At 47.8% G+C, this 17,663-nt stretch overlaps 1 protein-coding gene across 1 annotated transcript in view; it reads right to left on the bottom strand.

Moving 5' to 3' along the window:
• The window catches only part of LOC144175778 (three-prime repair exonuclease 1-like), a 63,186-nt gene that overhangs the window by 13,512 nt on the left and 32,011 nt on the right, over window positions 1-17,663 (bottom strand). Inside the window, exons 4-5 of the mRNA XM_077704793.1 lie at window positions 13,796-13,902; window positions 238-377 (exon numbers count right to left, since the gene is read on the bottom strand). Of these exons, the coding sequence (XP_077560919.1) occupies window positions 238-377; window positions 13,796-13,902 (247 nt within the window). The remainder of the gene's footprint in view (window positions 1-237; window positions 378-13,795; window positions 13,903-17,663) is intronic.

Below are 17,663 nucleotides of genomic sequence, written 5' to 3'. Positions count from 1 at the left end.
AGGATGTAGTGGATGTAGACAGGCTGATGATGATGACGTGCTAGCCTGTCTGTGACACACAACGGACTGCTCGTTGAAGCGCAGCCCGCCTAGACGCTAATGGCAGATTTCCCTATGGTATACCTCCAACATGAAACTGGGCACTGGCATCGTCGCTCAGTAATCAATTTCAAATAGCCAAGGGGCAGGATAAAGAGTCGCTGACAGTAGTCACAGCCGGGGCAACTCCGTACTCACCACAAGTATGGGGAAGTCAAACCTGTCCCCATTGTGGGCCAGGAGGCAGATGGGTGGGGGCAGCGCCGCCAGGAAAGCGCGGATGGCAGGCAACGCATCCCGGAACAGGCACTGGTTCTCCAGAAGAACAGGGTCCAGACCTGCACACACGCACCCCCAAGGGGTGGCCGAGGTCAGCGAGTTCTTCTGTCCCCTCCTTCAGAACACCACTGGGCACTGGGCAAAGAGGGGAGGTTGAACGCACCAATGTTATAGTTGAGACCGGTGAGCTGACTACCTGGGCTCATTCGACACGCACCATTCTATACAAGGGTGCCCATTTTGCAACCTCACCAAAAAACACTACCATGGCAGTCAAGGGCTGAGCATGTGGGCTCACACTCAGAAGCTTAATAAGTTGGCGACTCAGACTGGCACTCTGCCCAGTACCAAAGCTGAATGCACCCTCGAGAAGAGAGTAAATTACCAACTCCTTTTCAGGTGAGAGAAAGTGAATGCGTCAACTTCTTACTGCCAAGCCATGGAGTTGTTGCCCATCAGCTATTGCAATCGTAGAGCACGTATATTACCCGTAACAAAACTGATTCAAACGCACTATATTTGACGCCACTGCTCTGCGACCCTCACGAAGGCAAACTCAGTTTTAAAACAAAATTTCACAGTGAAGTTGAAAACCACTATTTAGTGACCGGCACAATGCAAAAAATGTCTTAAGACAAATTTCTGATAACATGAACAACTCTCTTCACAGTCCCTTCAAGTTCATCTGAATGAACTATAATGGCCAAAGAATGCACTTTCACTTAGACAAGAAGCCATTTCACTGAACAAAACTGAAAGTTTCAAACCTACATTCAGCACAAAGTCCAAAGCCACCAGAAGCACACAGGGCTGCTTATCTGTGGCCTTCACTGTTGTACACACAAAGTTTACGTCTGCAATGCCACTTATCCAAAGTGGCAGGAGGCAATAAAGCAGCCTGCGTTCCGCCAAGGAACAAAATTTTTTTGTTCGTTGCTAATTTTCTGGGTTTTGTTGGGCAGGTGCGGGAGATCTCTGAATGATTTAGCGCTCTTTTCTTTTAGCACCTCCCTCCTTTGCTTACTGGCACATCATAAAAGTTGCTCTAGATCGATAGATTAGCCCACCTAAAACTTGGATATACCACTAACGAGTAGGTTTTCTGAAATAAGGTAGAAAACAAAGAAAACGTGAAGAAAGGTGGCACCATCACTGGCTATTCCACTCAACTTACACCGGAAGTGGTTAAAGTTGTGTGTGAATTAATTGAACAATATGCCTCCACAAGTTTACAGAAACTTAACTGGAAGTTGTAGCGTCATGTTTGAATGTCGACAAATAAAAACCCCTCGTCTAACAAGAGTTGCTGATAGTGAACTTTTGGCATCTTACTTTTAACAACCCTGCTGTGAGTATTCCACTGTGAAAAGAAAGTCTCCATTTGGAAAGAAAAAATTCAGGGAAGCTTGCACTCACGCACAAGACTTGAGTGGTGAAGCTGTTGTAGGTGAGCATTGCCGGACACAATTACCGTATAATGCGGAATATAGGTCGAGGCGGAATATAGGTCGACCCCCTTACCTTGTAGCCGAAAAATGAAAAAAAAAAAAAAAAAATTAAGTACCAAACATTGTTTTATTGAGACTATAACTAGTTTCGTCTCAGATTACCCATTTAAAACTGTCTGAAGCATCGTCGGACGACTGCTTCTGGCTCGCTGTCGCCCACACAGCAGGTCGTCCTTGGTACAGTCCAGGGAATTGCTTATGCAGCACTTCTTAAACACTCGCAAGACCATGTCATCGTGAAGCGAGCGCAAAGCATGGGGCACTCTTGTGCAGACCGGAGCGACAGCCAGTCTGTGCTGGCGGTCAGCAAACATCTTGTGGTATCCATCCGTAGAGACATCGCACGACACTAGCGGACAAAATTTGCCTCTTTGTACAGCAGCACAGGTGCACAGAGCAGCGCCCATGAAACGAGGCCTTCCGAGCGTTGCATACCGAGAGCTGCCCCTTCAGCTAACGCCGCTAGCAACACGTCTTTTGGTGATACCGAACTGGCGCAAGGCGGACACGTCATTGGCCTTGGAAAACCCCCAACTTTTCTTTTAAATGCTGCTGTAAACTGGCACCAAGTGCCTAAACTCATTTTGAGCAAGAAGAAAATAGCACGCACACATTCGCCGACAGCAAGAGAAGCAACAAAACAAAGATGGCGTCGCGTCCGATTGATGGTGGTGGCGATGGTGCCTTTGGGGTTTGGATGGGCTCGATGGGCTGCCCGGTCGCCAGATGACAACTGCCAGTGACTGCAATATAGGTCGAGGGGTGACTTTCTGGCAAATTTTTCTGTAAAAAATCTCGACCTATATTCCGCATTATACGGTAGTTAAGTTTCAGTACCATTGCTTATTTGCATAGTTGCGGTGCTAATAATTGTCGTCATATGTATCGAAGGGGTCGACGTCTTCTTTGCGGCGAGTCGCGGATGCAAAGTGTCATCCCCAGCATTGCACACTTCCACCAGCTTTTCGTCATCGACACGAGGCACCGGTAGCAGGATCTGCAAGTCGTCTCGGGAAGAACTGGCACACTCGTAGCCATGTCTCCAATTACCCATAATGGCTCCTAAAGAATGCAGCGGCCGCAATGACCTCTCCCAAGCAGGGTGTCCTTTCACCTTTAGCATTAGCGCTGGAGTTTTTTTTTTCTTTTACATGCATGGTAAATTACATGCACAGCAGTGCTTGACGACAGCACTAGTTTTTTTTTTTTAATATGATAGCGTTATAATACTTATTTTTCGATTCCCCCGTGGCTCCTAGCCGTCCGCTATCAGCAGTGCTCATGAGGCGTCCACGGAAATGCGTCACGGCTGCCACCTCGAAGCTACGACTGAGGCAGCAAGATTCGAGGGCTCCGCTGAACCTGTAATGTGGCGCTACGGCAACAGAAGTTTGGAAAGGAGGACAATGATACAACATTGGATACGAAAGAAAGGACACGCAATTTCACCATGTGCCGTGCCTGGTGAATATTGCAGAGCCTGCCGTACCACAAATTTACCCGCAGCAAAGAAAGTGAAAGAACCACCATCATTAGGACAGCATATAAGGCAGTTCTCAACCTCGGTATTTTGACCGCGAGATGAACTAACAAAGGGTGAACCACCAGGGTAAGAGAGAGAACATGCATAGGTCTAGGAGACGGGCACGGCCATTTACTCGATGGAGGAATGAAATAACAGTATTCAGAGTAAAGAATGGACTCGGGACGCACAGCACAACAGCAGGAAGGCCAATGGGAGAAACCGTCATGCTGCAGTCGTCCTAAATAGGATGTTGGTGACAATGACGATGAATAGGTCCTCAACTTGTGTCTTCCTTGCGCATTTCAAGAAATCAGAGAAACCACTCTCCTAGCACCAAGAAAGTGGATGTAAAAACAAAATCGGGAGGGGCCATCACACCCATTTTAACCGGTTCGCTTCCGCCGCTTGAATGCCCGTCCCCGTGTGCTATACCGCTCGACTTTCGGCGCCGCGGGCGGCCCTCTACGCCATCGTAAAGAAACCTCCACAACTCCGGCTATTTAAGGGGGGACGTGGCTTTCAAAATCAACTTTTTTATTTCTTTGTGGATTTTGATGAAAATTGGCACAGCAACTGGAAATGCTTCTGTGATAACACCATAAAAATTTGAAGTTAATATTTTGATAACTTTTTTATGTATGAAATTTTCTTTCTGTTCCGCTTGTACCGAGCTTGAGCGGCTTATAAAACACGATAGAAAACTTGTTCGAAGTGCTTTGCATTCCCAAATGAATGGATGAGGTCGTGACAGTTTTAGAATTTTTTTTTTACAACACAATGTTTTTTAGTTTTCATTTTTTTAGAGGTTAATGTGCAACAGGCATGTCAACTGTGAACGATTATTTGAATAAAAAAATCACAAAAAACAAATCTGGAAAACTAAAAGTGTCACGACCTGAACAGTTCATCAAGGAATGTAATGCAAGAAACGGAATCAAAATAGACCCAGCGGTCACGAAGAAATCCCTGGGACAAGCGACACAGGTGGCAAAAAAAACTGTTTTGAGAAAACGGCTTCCGAAGTTGCAACATAGGTTTCACATATCAAAAGTCGTCACGGTTGTAGCCTTTCATGTCTTTTTGAACATGGGGCTTCTGGAAGGCCTTGCCTTGAAATTGGAGTGCCTTTTCAGCCTTTCTCTTTCCAGAAAACATCATTTTCAGCTCCTCCGTGAAGAGTACATACCCCCCTTTGCAAACCAAACGGAGGGGAGATGGGTTTCAATGGGCTTTCAATGCAAAGTAGGTTAGTTGGTTGGCTGTATCGCACTGGACAACCTCCTTTTGCAGTGTTGTCACCATGGCAACAAGTTAAGCATTTTTTTAACTTAAATTTGAACATTTTTGGCTTTTTTTTCATGTTTTTTTTGCCTGGCACAGCAACTTAGTACTCATAGTGCAGGTGTTCATTGCCAAAAGTTTGCATACCACAAGGTTGAAAATGAGCTACTTTGAAGCTTGGTAGAGTATTCTGCATAACTCCCAACTTCAATGCAAGAGCATATTTTTTTTACTACTTTTGACATTCAAGGCATCCAATATTTCTCGCAGCACAGCCAGTATGCCCTAAGTAATGGTATCAATAATTTCCCTAAAAAAATCACTGTTAAATGCTGCCACAGTAACGTACATTTTTAACGCAGAGAGCATATTTTTATTCCTATATTACTAACTCAAACCTGTTTGCATGAAAATTACAAGTGCACGGGAAACGTAGCGCAAGAAAGGCGATATGGCACGCGCGCATCGCAGCGCACGCTTACCGCGACATATCGAACTTTGATTATACCTGATATGGCTGGTCAGGTCGCTTTTAAGATTAAATCTAACGTCGCAGGCATTAATTACAACTACTGGCGTTCAATCGTAACCGGTTGCCCAGTCATGTGATGCTCCAATGCGCGTCGGCTATGCCGTGCGCGCCGCAGCGTTTGACGCGTCGACCGTTTCTTTCTCAAGTCGCTTAGCGAGCCCACAGTCAAAACACAGCAATAACTAAGCGTGTAAACATCGCAAATCCGACTAAAAGTTCACTTCACGAACCGCTATCGCAAGCGCGCACACCGCGTCACCCTCCGGGGTCTGGCGACGGTAGAGTCACGCGCACCACGAAACGTTCGATGACCTCCGCCTTTCGAGCCCCACAACTTCCCGTAATCTGGCTCGTTATCTCTGGCATTCCCATCGCGATAACGTCCGTGTTGAATACCACAGATTGAACAGAAACTCCGCCGAGCGAAGCGGCGAAAATGAACTCGATCCACTCGCTACGCAGCTCAGGCGGCCGCCATCTTGCGTTGCGCCCGCGACATCCAATCAGGAGGGTCGCTGTTCTGTGCCCCGACCGGAGGACCAATAGCGCTTCAGCATCTATTTCTAGCTTCGTTTGTGCGTCGTTTCTTTTCTGCCGTTTGTGCGTTTGTGAATGAACGAAGATAAAAGAGACGAGCGGAACGGGAAAGACGATCGCTCGGCCGATCTAACCATATCAAAATGGCCGCGCCCGGTGGCACCGTTGCGGAGATAGAGCGCTCCGAAAATTGCCGTTTTTTCGCCCTTTTGCGCTGATAGTTTGTCACCGCGCCTGACAAAAGTATTTTTTTATGCCACTTTGCGACGCTTTTCAGCGTAAAAACTTTGCAGACGCACAGAATAGGAAACATAGAAGCCGAATATGTGGGTTTCAAAAAAACGATGTTTTGGTCATTTTTCCGAAGTTGAAAGCCGCGTCCCCCCTTAAATTGCACAACATCAACACTTTTTGTTTTATTTGTTCAAGGAATAGTTCGAAAAGCACTGCAGTCAGAAAACCTTGCGTGAGTGGAAGATCTTAAAGGAGCCATGAGGACAAAACACAAGTTTGGTTCATTCGAAAGATTGGCTCGTTATAATCATACTGACACCATTGTGAAAGCACACTTCGCTCAAATAAGCTACATAACTAGGAAAAAACGGAATGGCCATGCAGCCCACTAGCTCATTTCCCGCAACAGAACCTATCATGTCACATGAGCCCAGCTGTGCGATTGGCTGAGGACGGAATAAGCAAACGCAAATTAGGCACGGCTTATAGGCTTTCTGAACAAACTATTTGCGCTTAAGTGTAATCCATATTCATTTTACAGCAGTAAGAATGGTGCGGTAAACAATGAAAGTTACAAAAAAGCACGTAAGCACAGAAGGACCGATGCGCACTGCTGTTGGTACTGGGCGCACTATGCTTGTAGCTGCACAACACTCCGCCGCTTTGCAGTTGTTTTACAGGACACTGGCCGATTGGTGTAAGCGGCGTTGTCTTACGTGACCCTCTTTGTCGAGGATACCCCAGGTTTCATGAGACGATCACTTTTTACACTAACAAAAACAAGCCAGGTGCAAATACACTCAAAAACAAAGCAACGGCGGACAACGGTTCGTGATGATTATGTTAGTGGCTTCCCCTTTGTAACGGGGTGGCGTTGCACAGCGGCCTTAGTCGCAACGCCGCTGTGCAATCACCTCGCCAAAAATTAAAAACAAAATAAATAAAAAAAATAATATCAAAATAGAAAGAAAATACTTTTACAAAATTTTTGTGCTAGTCTGACTTCTTTGTTCATATGTCTTCCCAGATTGTTCTCTGCTCTTCACCCACCAACATTCTAACCTTCTTTTACTAACCTATACTGCTGTCCAATTCACTTTTCCGCTAACCTTAAAGCCAAGGGCTTCCGGAAGCTGGATGGCTCCATCACTGAGGACTGGACGGATACTTTTGCACTCCGTTACAATATGTCGCATGGTTTCTGGCTCATTTCCGCAGCCTGCGCATAGTTCTTCCTGTACCAGCGCGCGGATAAGCGTTTTTGTCCGCAAGCAACCCGCCCGGGCTTCAAAAAGCAATGCATTTCCTTTGGTATTATCGAATAATTTTTCCCTTGTGATCTACTGCTTCCTGATCCTGTAGATATCTGAGGACTCCTTCGCATCCATCCTCTTTTTCCAGGTCGTTGTCTCCGTTTCTTTCACTTTATTTTTTATTGCCTTGGTCGTTTCCCCTGCACTTCCAGGTTTCATATACTTCGTCCTGAGCCTTCTGGATCTTTTCCTCCACTGTGTGTCCACGCTTTTCATGTAAGATACCGTAACACTTTGGCAGCCCATCTCTGATCATCCAGATTTCTAAGTCGTTCTTCAAAACATATTTTGCTCTGTGCTTCTCTCACTTCGAAGGATGCCCACCCCATGTCTCCCTGCACTGCCTCATTTGTTGTTTTACTGTGTGCTCCCAATGCCAATCGACCTACGGCCCTCTGATTTACTTCTAGCCCTGATTGAATCTCTGATTTGACACACACTACTGCGTTTGAAAAGGTGAGTGCTGGTACCATTACTCCCTTCCAGATTCCTCTCACTACTTCATATCTGTTATATCCCCACAGAGCTCTGTGCTTCATGATAAAGGCATTTCTTCTGCCTTTCATTCTTAGATGCTCCTCATGAGTTTTTAGATACGCCTGACCTTCGCTTAACCATATGCCCAGATATTTGTATTCCATTACCCACGGTATTGCTGCTTTTTGAATGAATGAATACGTGGATGACTATAGCAGCGCCATCTGGGAGGGCTGACGGACAGCAAGGCCGCAAACCCGAATGACGCAGTGAAAGTTCGCTTGAATACACACGCTTCTGGCATCATTGCTGACATCACGAAAACACAATTTGGCGGGAGAATCAAAGTTTCAACCTAAATTGATCAATTTCTCAGTGAATACGGCATCATTTGCTGCCGGACAAGCGCTGGGGGCACTATAAAACGCGAAATTTTTCGATTAAAACAAACTTGTATTCTGTCTTCATGGCTCCTTTAAAGCAGACGGGCATGTGAAGTGCCACCCCACATTTCTCACATTCCCACCTGCTCTCACTCTTTTTGCCCTGGGCTTTGCAGACGTGACATTGCCTGGAAGGGTTCGGCTTGATGGCAATCGGGAGTATTTGCCGAGGGAAGTGAGCCCGCTCACAGGCCTCTAGTCGCATTGGTGAGTCACCAACAGGCAATTCGCCTCGATGCCGGTAGCCCGGCAACACAGCCTCTTCAATCCTCTGCTCCGCCAGGTCAACGTTCCAGTCTGCGTAGCTGCCTTGCCTTCCCGTAATCTTGGCTGACAAGATGTAGCTGTTGTAAACAGCGATCTCCATGATGTAGAAAAATATTTTCTTGTACCCCTTTGCGTACCTACGCATTATGGGGAAGGAAGCAAGCTGTTGATCTTCTCAATCGACACCTCCCATTCCACGGTTGTAGTCCTTCGAAACAGACAGGTCATTGTGGCGTTTCTTCTTGCCGGTGTCAGTCACATTGGCTGAGTTGCAACACGTAGAAAGCATGTGGACCGGCTTCTTATCCTGCCATGTCAGTGCCATGATGCCTTGGGAGAAAAAGGTCTTGCACTCGTCTTTTTCAGCTGTCTTTTTAGCTCTTTGGGCATGCCCTTACGGTGCACCATAACAGTACCCACAGTGTTAGTTCCTGCTTCGTGCATCTGAAGAAAAAGGAGCGGTGAAGAATACCAATTGTCCATGTAGACTGTGTGACCATCCGCGAGATGATCGCCGCAGAAGTTCATGACAACAGCTTCACTACACAACATCCCAATGGTAGCGGCCGTATGCTCACTTTTTCCTGTATATACAGAAAAATTGAGGCAGGAGCGACTTGCAGATTCGCACAGCTTATAAAACTTCACGCCAAAACGGGCGTGTTTTGATGGGTTGAATTGCACGTATGCGAGACGACCACGAAATTTCATCAAGCTCTCATCCACAGCGAGACATTCTTCCGGAGAGTAGGCACTGCCAATGGGCTTGAGTATATAGTCCAGTACAGGTCTTCACTTCGCCAGCTTGTCATCACTTGCTGTAAGGTTGTCGTCACAGAAGTGTTGATACCGGGAGAGCGCCCATAAACGCTGCCTGAGCATCACCGTCGCAAACAAAAAATGGTGTGCTAATAACAGTTCTTTGCGACCAATACGCCTGGATGCAGCTCTTTCTTACCTGGCTCATTAGCACACAAAGCGTAAAGTAAACTTTCATCTCCCCCGGTGTCGTTTCATGCCATGTGGGTGTGCTCCGGCTTACAAGCCTGTTTCTCCTTTGCATAAGCGTTCGTGTGCCGTGAAATCATCTCCCAAAAATCGTCTCCGATGAGAGTGTTGAACAATTCCACTGCACTGGGACTCTCACCTACTTTCAGTTATCGCTCGATTGACACCAGGACTTCCAAGGCAGTTTGGTGACAGTATCTGAACTGACTTTCTCTTCCCACTTCCAGTCTTCATTTTTTGACTTCTTTGAAGGTGGAGGGTTGGAGAGAGGGCCTTGAGGTACACACACCGCTTTCACAATCACTGCTGTTCTCAACGTCACTCTCTTCACTGCTACTTTCTTGGTCCAAGAGAGCTTCTGGATCGTCCCCAGAGTTGCTTTCATCATCACTTTGAAACACCAGCTCGAGAATTTCCTCACACGTGAGGCTTCTTTTCTTTCACGACGCCATGCTTCCAGAGCGGCGAGCAACTCGAAAGAGAAACGGCAGCCGAAAGAAACGCCCAATTTTTTTTTTTCGACAAGCAAGCTCAAGTATACTGGACAACTACGTCCACCTGGTGTGAAAGGACAAAACAACCAGGCACAGAGCAGAGGGTAGCGCCTTCTACCGGGGTCTTTTAAAAGCAATGGTTTTTCCAGAGGCCGGCAAACTGCCGGCTTATCGCAGTTCGGCCTTGAAGAAAGCGGCCGGGGCGGATCGCCAGCTTTGGAAGCGAATGGGTTAAAAGAAACAGGCATCCCCAAACAGAAAAGAAAAGACAGGCCCCCCCCCCCTTCTGAAAGGAAACCACTGCACGCCATGATAGACATGGCACTGATCCAGCGACCCCGCATAAAAACCCTCCTCTGACAAAAATACGGATAGAATCCTACACAAGGGGCAGTATGGCAGGCTCAAGTTCATTCAGGGAAGTTCCAATATCATGAGACCAGAGAATGCACAGATTCCGGCATGTATACGAAAGCACGGGGCCCCAATTGTCGTAGTTTACTATTCTGGCAATATTTGTGGCTGCATGGTCCCCCAACGCACAGGATCAAAAAAGTGGAAGTTCGAGTCATCATCTTGCAATCCGAATAGCTTAAGTACCAAGTAGAAGCGTGACATCATTAAAGACTCACAAAGGACATAACAGTGTTTTCTGGAGGCAGAATACCAAGCACTTCGGTAAGATATTCCCATCTATAATGCAGAAATTTAACAACGTTGCCTGGAAAGCCGAATCCAAAGGTCTGTAAGTGAACGACGCACAATGCAAGAGGCACACGAACTCACATACTGTGCTCCTTGTGACCACGACTACCACACTGCCCTCTTCGAAAAATGTTACAACGAATCCTCATCCTATGCCTAGGAACACTATCTTTCCCCTTGCTACAACGAGGTCTCAATGCCGAAGAATTACAAACTCTGTGGACAAAAAACCAACACAGTTGTCTGAAAATCCATGTATGTTAAGGTGTTTGGTGGGAAGATCAGACATCAAATAGGGGAAACATCCACCCTCTTGCGCACAACCTAGTCATGTCCAAGAATATCACGAGGAGAGAACTCAAACATAACATATTGCACTTCTTCGAAGCATGGGAAGCAGATTTGACCAGCTAGTTAGCTCAAGATGAGCGCGAGCTGATTGAGAGGGCAAGGGATGGAGCTGCTGCATCTGCTGCCGTACAGTCAGCTTCCATCTTTGAGCTCCTTGTCATCTCTTTACCGCATCTTCCTAAACCACAACTATTTCGTCCTGAACAAAAATCTCTGTCTCTACCTCTTTGAAAAAAGCAATATTGTTCAGCCCGGCCTAGACATCACAGCATAAACATTTTGATTCACTGACACTGACTCCTCCTCGCTCAAACTGACCAACCCCTCGCATTTGCAGTGGTGCCACTGATGAACGGTGATTTGAAGCAATTTTTATATCAGCAAATTATTAATCTTGGAGCAATTTGGAGCACCTAAATGCCAATTTTGGAGCACCTTGGAGCAAATAAACATCAACTGCTAGATGTGTCCAAAGCATCTCAAAATACTAAAAATTGACCAGTATCGTCCAGTAATTGATGTGGAGGTCGCCATGGAAGGTGCTTCAAGGTGCTTTTCACACATACAATCACAAATGAACGGCAAAGCTGAAGAATAATGGTCTTCTTGTCCTTACTAGGGGAAGACTTTTCGAAGAAGCCACTGAAAATGCTTCATAGTTAGCTGGCTCGAACATGCATTAAAAATAGCTTTCACAGTTGGCTCTCCCAATAGCCCAAGAAAAGCTAAATAGCCAATCAAAGAAACTTTCCCGCCAACCTCAAGAAAACATGGCCCAACCTGGCTATTTATAGCCCAACCTGGAATCCCTGGGGCACAGAATTTTTTTTTCACGTATTTCAAAACAGTCGCTAGAAGTCACCACAAGTTTGATGCAATTAAATCCCCTAAATATACTCCATGCAATCGCAAAAATGCAACAAAACATAAGTATAAAACATAACTGTTTAGGCTTACCACGGTTGCGGATATTTTATTGGCGCTTTTCCTAGCCGCGCAGACGATGCTTTATAGTGTCGTTTTCCCCCACATTATCAGCTCCTTTAATGTGCAAGCAACTTCATTTGTTCCTTTAAGTGGCATCTTAAAGAGCGGTCAGAAGCGGTCGGTCGAGCTACCCGCACCACCTCGCTGCCGGTGACACAGTGACGCCGCCATGTTGCCGACGCTTGCCGCGCCGTGCGCAGCATGCGGGTGGTATTTGCGGCGGCGTCAGCGCGCTTTTGGCATGCACGGCGCGTTTTCATGAGCAGAAAACGCTCCATGCGGTTTACACTTCAACATAATTGACGCACAAGTGGCGGAGGCAACACGGCAAGGCGACAACAGGGTAACTAGAGTGCGGGGCATAGACCTCAGAAGCGAGGAATGCGGTGAAGGCAAAATGGCGAAGGTATTCACAATCAGCAATTAGGGAACGCTTGATTGCCGTGGTTTATTCAAAAAGTGTAATACGAAAAAGGAAGCTAGAGGCACCCGAGCTGCAGCAAGCGGAAACGAAAGGTGCAGAGAAGAGATTGTAGTGGGAGATAAAAGAAGGGAGGGAGAAAGACCAGGCGTTCAGAGGGCGAAACGTTCTGTTCGTTCGGAACAGCACCTATCCTGCTGCTATTGTAAACACCCCACAAGGAGGATTACCGTCAGCGGGGGAGGACTAATGCTTTTGTGCCTGCGCGCAACCAGGGCCACAAGGACGCACGGCCACACCAACACTCCCGCCTCCCGTCCATGCCGAGTCGTCTGCTCGCGGCTCACGTGTTCGTATCACCCGCACCAGAGTGGTAAATAAGTACGGATCACCCTAAGTTTTTTTTCATTGCATACAATGCATTTTCGCCGGGGAATTTCGAAAATTCGTATCAAAACAAAATTCGTATCAACCGAATTCGTATCACCGAGATTCCACTGTATTATCCACATCATTGATCCCATAATGCAACCTTTACAAAAAGGAGTGAGGAACAGTCAAGTCATGTTTATTCGGATAACAAACGTACCAGTGGTTATGTGTTTTTTACCCGCATGTAAAGAGAGCAGGGGGGCGGAAGAAATGCAGTCGGAAAACATATTGCTGTACAACAAGGCATATCGACCAAGCTGATTACTTGCAGACAGCTGCTAGGCCTGTCGCAAGCCCCTTTCTCGCTTGTGGCAGGGGTGGCGCCCGCTATCTTTTCATCTGAGTGGGCAACTGGGCACCTGACCTTGGCAGCAAGCCCCACCCGCTTGCATTTATCATGAGCGCACGCTCACGATTAGCATAGGATGCCGTAGGTTCAAGACTAAACTTTGGTGGTAGCAGTGGCAAGAACCATTTTGAGTGCCCATTTCAAACACCGAAGTTTAATGAGCTGTAAAATTAGTTCCAAGCGGTGCATCAAAAAACTGCTTCGATTATTGCATTCATCAGGGTTCAAAGTATTGAAAAATATAAATATTACAGTTTTATGACCAACACTGTTTTGTCTATTGTTTGACAAGCTATTGCGGCTAGGATATCTTCTAGCTTTAGCTTCTATGACGCTGATAGCTTCTAGGATTGCTAGAAGCTATCATCATCATCATTTGGATCCCCTACAAGCCAATAACTGCTCTTTGTTTCCATTTTTTTTTTATGGGGTGGTAGTGATGGCGTGAACTTGCTAAGCGTATTAAGTGGCATATTACGCTGTTAATCCCACTGCTCAGAAAAACGGTACCTTTCCAATCCCATCCTCTCCCCATAGTTTTGATCTCTTGATTCTGAAATCCCTCCAACTTCGCAGTCAGAGTCTGCACAGCAGAACCGAGCTAGGGGCTCACCTGACTTCTTGATGGCCATGGGGTGCATGTAGTTCTGGGGCTTGAGGCACAGCGTCAGCTTGTTGGTGACCCTGAAGTCGGGCTTGTCCTGCCTCAGAAAGTGGGCCCTGCGAGAGCAGAAAAAGACCATGCACAGTCTTGGACAAGAAGGCTGTCGCAGCCATGGCCGCCTAGTGCGCAATGCCGAAACATCAAAGCTGCACTGACATGCGCAGTTTCACGCCAAATCGCTCAATTACCATTTGGCAGAGTGGGTAAGGCCAAGACTAGCGAAACTAACTCACAAAAACAGACGAGCCTCTAAAATCCCGTGGCAGCAGGCAAAGTACACTGCCACCTCCCCTCCTCCCCCCTCAAAAAAAAAAAAAAAAAAACAGACATGGCAATTGAGAAGATATACCGTATTACACCAGCTCCTTTAACGCCCTTGGCTGAATTGTAACAATATTCTTGCAGTGGAATGCTCGTATTGATGGTGTACACATAAGGGTTGTGGGGATGTGAAGTCTTAGTGACCCCCTTTGCTCGGCACATGGGGGCGCTGATCCCCCCGCCCTGGTGGGACGGGGATATCTTCACATGCCTTCCTCCTCTCCCTATGGGGGACATGAGAACCTGCGGACAGCGCTCAGCTATCCACGCATGGTTGCCATTCGACGGCTTTTGGTAGAAGCGGCTGCTGTTGTTTCCCACCTGTGTGGGATTGCAGCACGTGCCTACGCTCGAGCCCGTTTATAACGAACCTTAAAGTCACGCAGCCCCCGTTCGCTGTATCTCAAAGCTGATAATGAATAAACCACAGAAATAAAAAGTCGAAACAGGATTTATTTTTTCGCCAAAAAGTCCATGATGGCTGTTTGTTTCGGCAGTGCAAACGCAACAAGGGCCGTCTCACGTTTATTACAAGCAACCGCGTGCTCTTCGCCGAGGCCCTTGGTATGAACATGTTGCAACTTGGGCCCGTCGTGCAACGGCCTGCGACGCGTCGAGACTGCGTTTTGCTGAGCTGTTACCCGACCTATACAATTTCCTTGGTGCTTCCACCATTAGCATTCAAAGAAAAATATGTTACACTAGCACAACAAGGACAGCTAGAAATCACTCTAAAACACATGCTAATAGCCTGGAACAGCGCCGTAAGCATTGCAGGTCACGGGAGGAGTCTAAAATAACCAATTCAGGCAGGCTCTCTTCAACACATTATTGGAGGGAGAAACACACACGTTTGCTTTCATGTCACAACTCTCATTCCTGGCCTGCAAACCTCGCGTCTTTTCATAGACACAGAAGTTCGGGAGCCTTTGAACTCCACAGTGTTTACTACTTGCCAGTAGAGGCATGAAAAAGCTGAAAACTATTTGCCAGTAGAGGCATGAAAAAGCTGAAAAGTCAGCCTATCGTGCCGCTATCCATCTAGCTATACACGAAGATTGCTTGCTTTCACAATCAAACACGTTTTACCGCACTGAAGAGTGCCAAGCTGTTTGTTGATTCGTACATGTGCGTGCTGAACCAGCTAACCAAAAAACCTAAATGCACGGCAAGTCGCTTGATGAATGCAACTTGCCGCCATTTGCAATCCGCAGGTAAACAAACACTTGATTTCCAGCTTCATCAGCGGACTCTGCGGCCAAAATTGGCTAGCCGGTTTGTGATGCAGTCGCGCGACAAGCAAATTCAGTCTGAGAGCGATCAGTTGCGCCGTCGCCAAGCAACCAAAAGCGACGGCCAGCTCGTCACTTTGCAACGTCGCGCATCTGCGGTTCACAAGTAAGAATTTGCTGAGCTCTCGCGGAGAAAAGCTGCGATAAAGGGAGAAGAAAGGCGAGCACAGTTGCGAGCTGCGAGGGCTGGCGGGAGGGCGACCTTAGAAGCCAGCACCCGTTCGCAGCACGGGTAGGCGGGGCGAGGGTGTGACTGCGGGAAGACTGTACGTCGGGTAGCTTGCCTAAGACCTGAGAGGCCCACGAAACGTGTACTGTAGGTAAAAGGTGGTTCGGAAAAACAATCCATGTGGACAGAGGTCACAAGCCATCTTTATCTCAATGCTCATTGTGGCGCTGGCTTTACAGCATCCGTTCGCTGTAACCGATGGGCAAAGCTCAAAAATGTTTGTTGTAAGCGTGATTTTGTGCCATTGAAATAACGTACCGTAAAATACCGGGCAAGCACCCCCCCTCGATATGCAGATAGTTCAGGGAATTTTGAGGAGCACGCTGTTGTTCAGAACTGCCCCATAATTCAAATTCAAACTGGCAGTGGAGAAACGTTAACCCCCACCCCAGAAAAAAAAAGTAATGCGGTGCATTGGAGCAAAACATTTATAATCAAGCTGAAGAAGACCATGAAGCTCCTCTTGGTGCAACCAGTGTTAGCAATTCACATGGTGTTCTCGCCAACCACGTAGTTGGTCCTGTTAGCCAGTGACTATTCTAACCATCGTCTGGTCCATTTTTGAGATGTCCAACAAGGTGTACTCGCAGAGTTTTCAGAGGGCATTCACGGCAGAGTGAAAAGCCTTCGGTACCTCCAAGAAATCTTCCGGTGTCCTCTGGCTTTCGTTAGTGGCACGACGCTTTCTAACGCCAAACTGCTGTTTCTATCGCTTAAGTACTGGCTTGATGTGACAAAATTTGTGAGCTGCAAGCTGTACTTTATTTAAACAACTTCTTCAGGCAGAAACCTGTTACTCACAGCACACTGTGCACTTCTTTCTCATTCGAAAAATTTAAAGAGTGCCACCTACTTTTTGACTGAACACCAGCGTTCCCAACTTTCACCAAAGCTTGGCCTTGCCAAAGTTCTGCTGCAGCAAACTCTTGACAGAGAATAACAGCGCTTAAACGGGACACAAGAAAGATTGACAGGACAAGGCGCCGACTAGCAACAACAAGGTTTATTTCATCGTAACAGAATATATACCCTCGAAGAAGGAAAACGCAGAGAGAAGGAACCGATAAAGATAAAAAGATTGTGAAAAACTTATATTTGCATACATAGACACGCGCGAAGAAAGTTGTCATCGGTCAAGATAATCGTGCTCCTTTTGTAGCAAATCAACAGATGGCTTGCTGACAGATGAATCCTTCCGCGTGTGGATGACGTGCGCCTCGTGCGCGTTGTGAGGTGTCGTGCAGTGATTAGTGAAGCGGTGCCGGCCACCCACCTTCGGTGGTTTCCGGCGCACACGGAGATCAGAGACGTGGGCGGCGGTCTCCCCAACCGCAACGAGACGGCGGACGCCGCCGCGCGAGGACTGACCAACCGCGCGGCGGCGGCGACGGCGAGTCCGGCCGGCGGCCACCGAGCTACCGGCGGGGCCCCCCCTCCTCCTCCGAGCTCCGCGGCGAAAGACCACCGAGAAGACGACGACGACGACGACGACGGGTGGGACCCCTCACGTACGGGGAGGTGCTGGAGTGGTACCGGCTCGGCCGCCGCACCGCGCCACCGCGCCACCGCCCCACCCGGGACTCGCGCGTTCGCAGGCAGTGCTGTTACGCCAGTTATAGACACTATCGGTAATCACGCCAGCACTCGCACGCCACGTGTGCCCGGACGTCTATGTCAGTGATGTGTGCAGTGTATGTGAGCGTGAACGCGCAACTTTGGCCCACATCCTGTGGGACTATGCAGTGCATCCTGTAGAAGCAGCCGACCTCTAAGGCCGGTTGCCGGACACCATCATCAGTGCCGTGAACTCACCGGACCTGACATCACAAACCTTCGCCGTCCAGCAGCTCGAGGCTGAGTTCCCGAGTACCTTTCGCGCGCCGCTCTCGCCGACGCCGGCGGGGCCTAGTCCCGAGGGCGACGTAAACGCGCCGGGGGGAGGGAGCGGCTCTGTGTAGCCCGGACCTTCCTCTGC

The sequence above is a fragment of the Haemaphysalis longicornis genome, unplaced genomic scaffold, assembly GCF_048455015.1.
Source record: "Haemaphysalis longicornis isolate Haplotype H1 unplaced genomic scaffold, Haemaphysalis longicornis Haplotype H1 scaffold_1, whole genome shotgun sequence".
Lineage (NCBI taxonomy): Eukaryota > Metazoa > Arthropoda > Arachnida > Ixodida > Ixodidae > Haemaphysalis > Haemaphysalis longicornis.
Note: the sequence above shows the minus strand (reverse complement) of the source record. Positions and strands in the feature narration are given on the sequence as shown.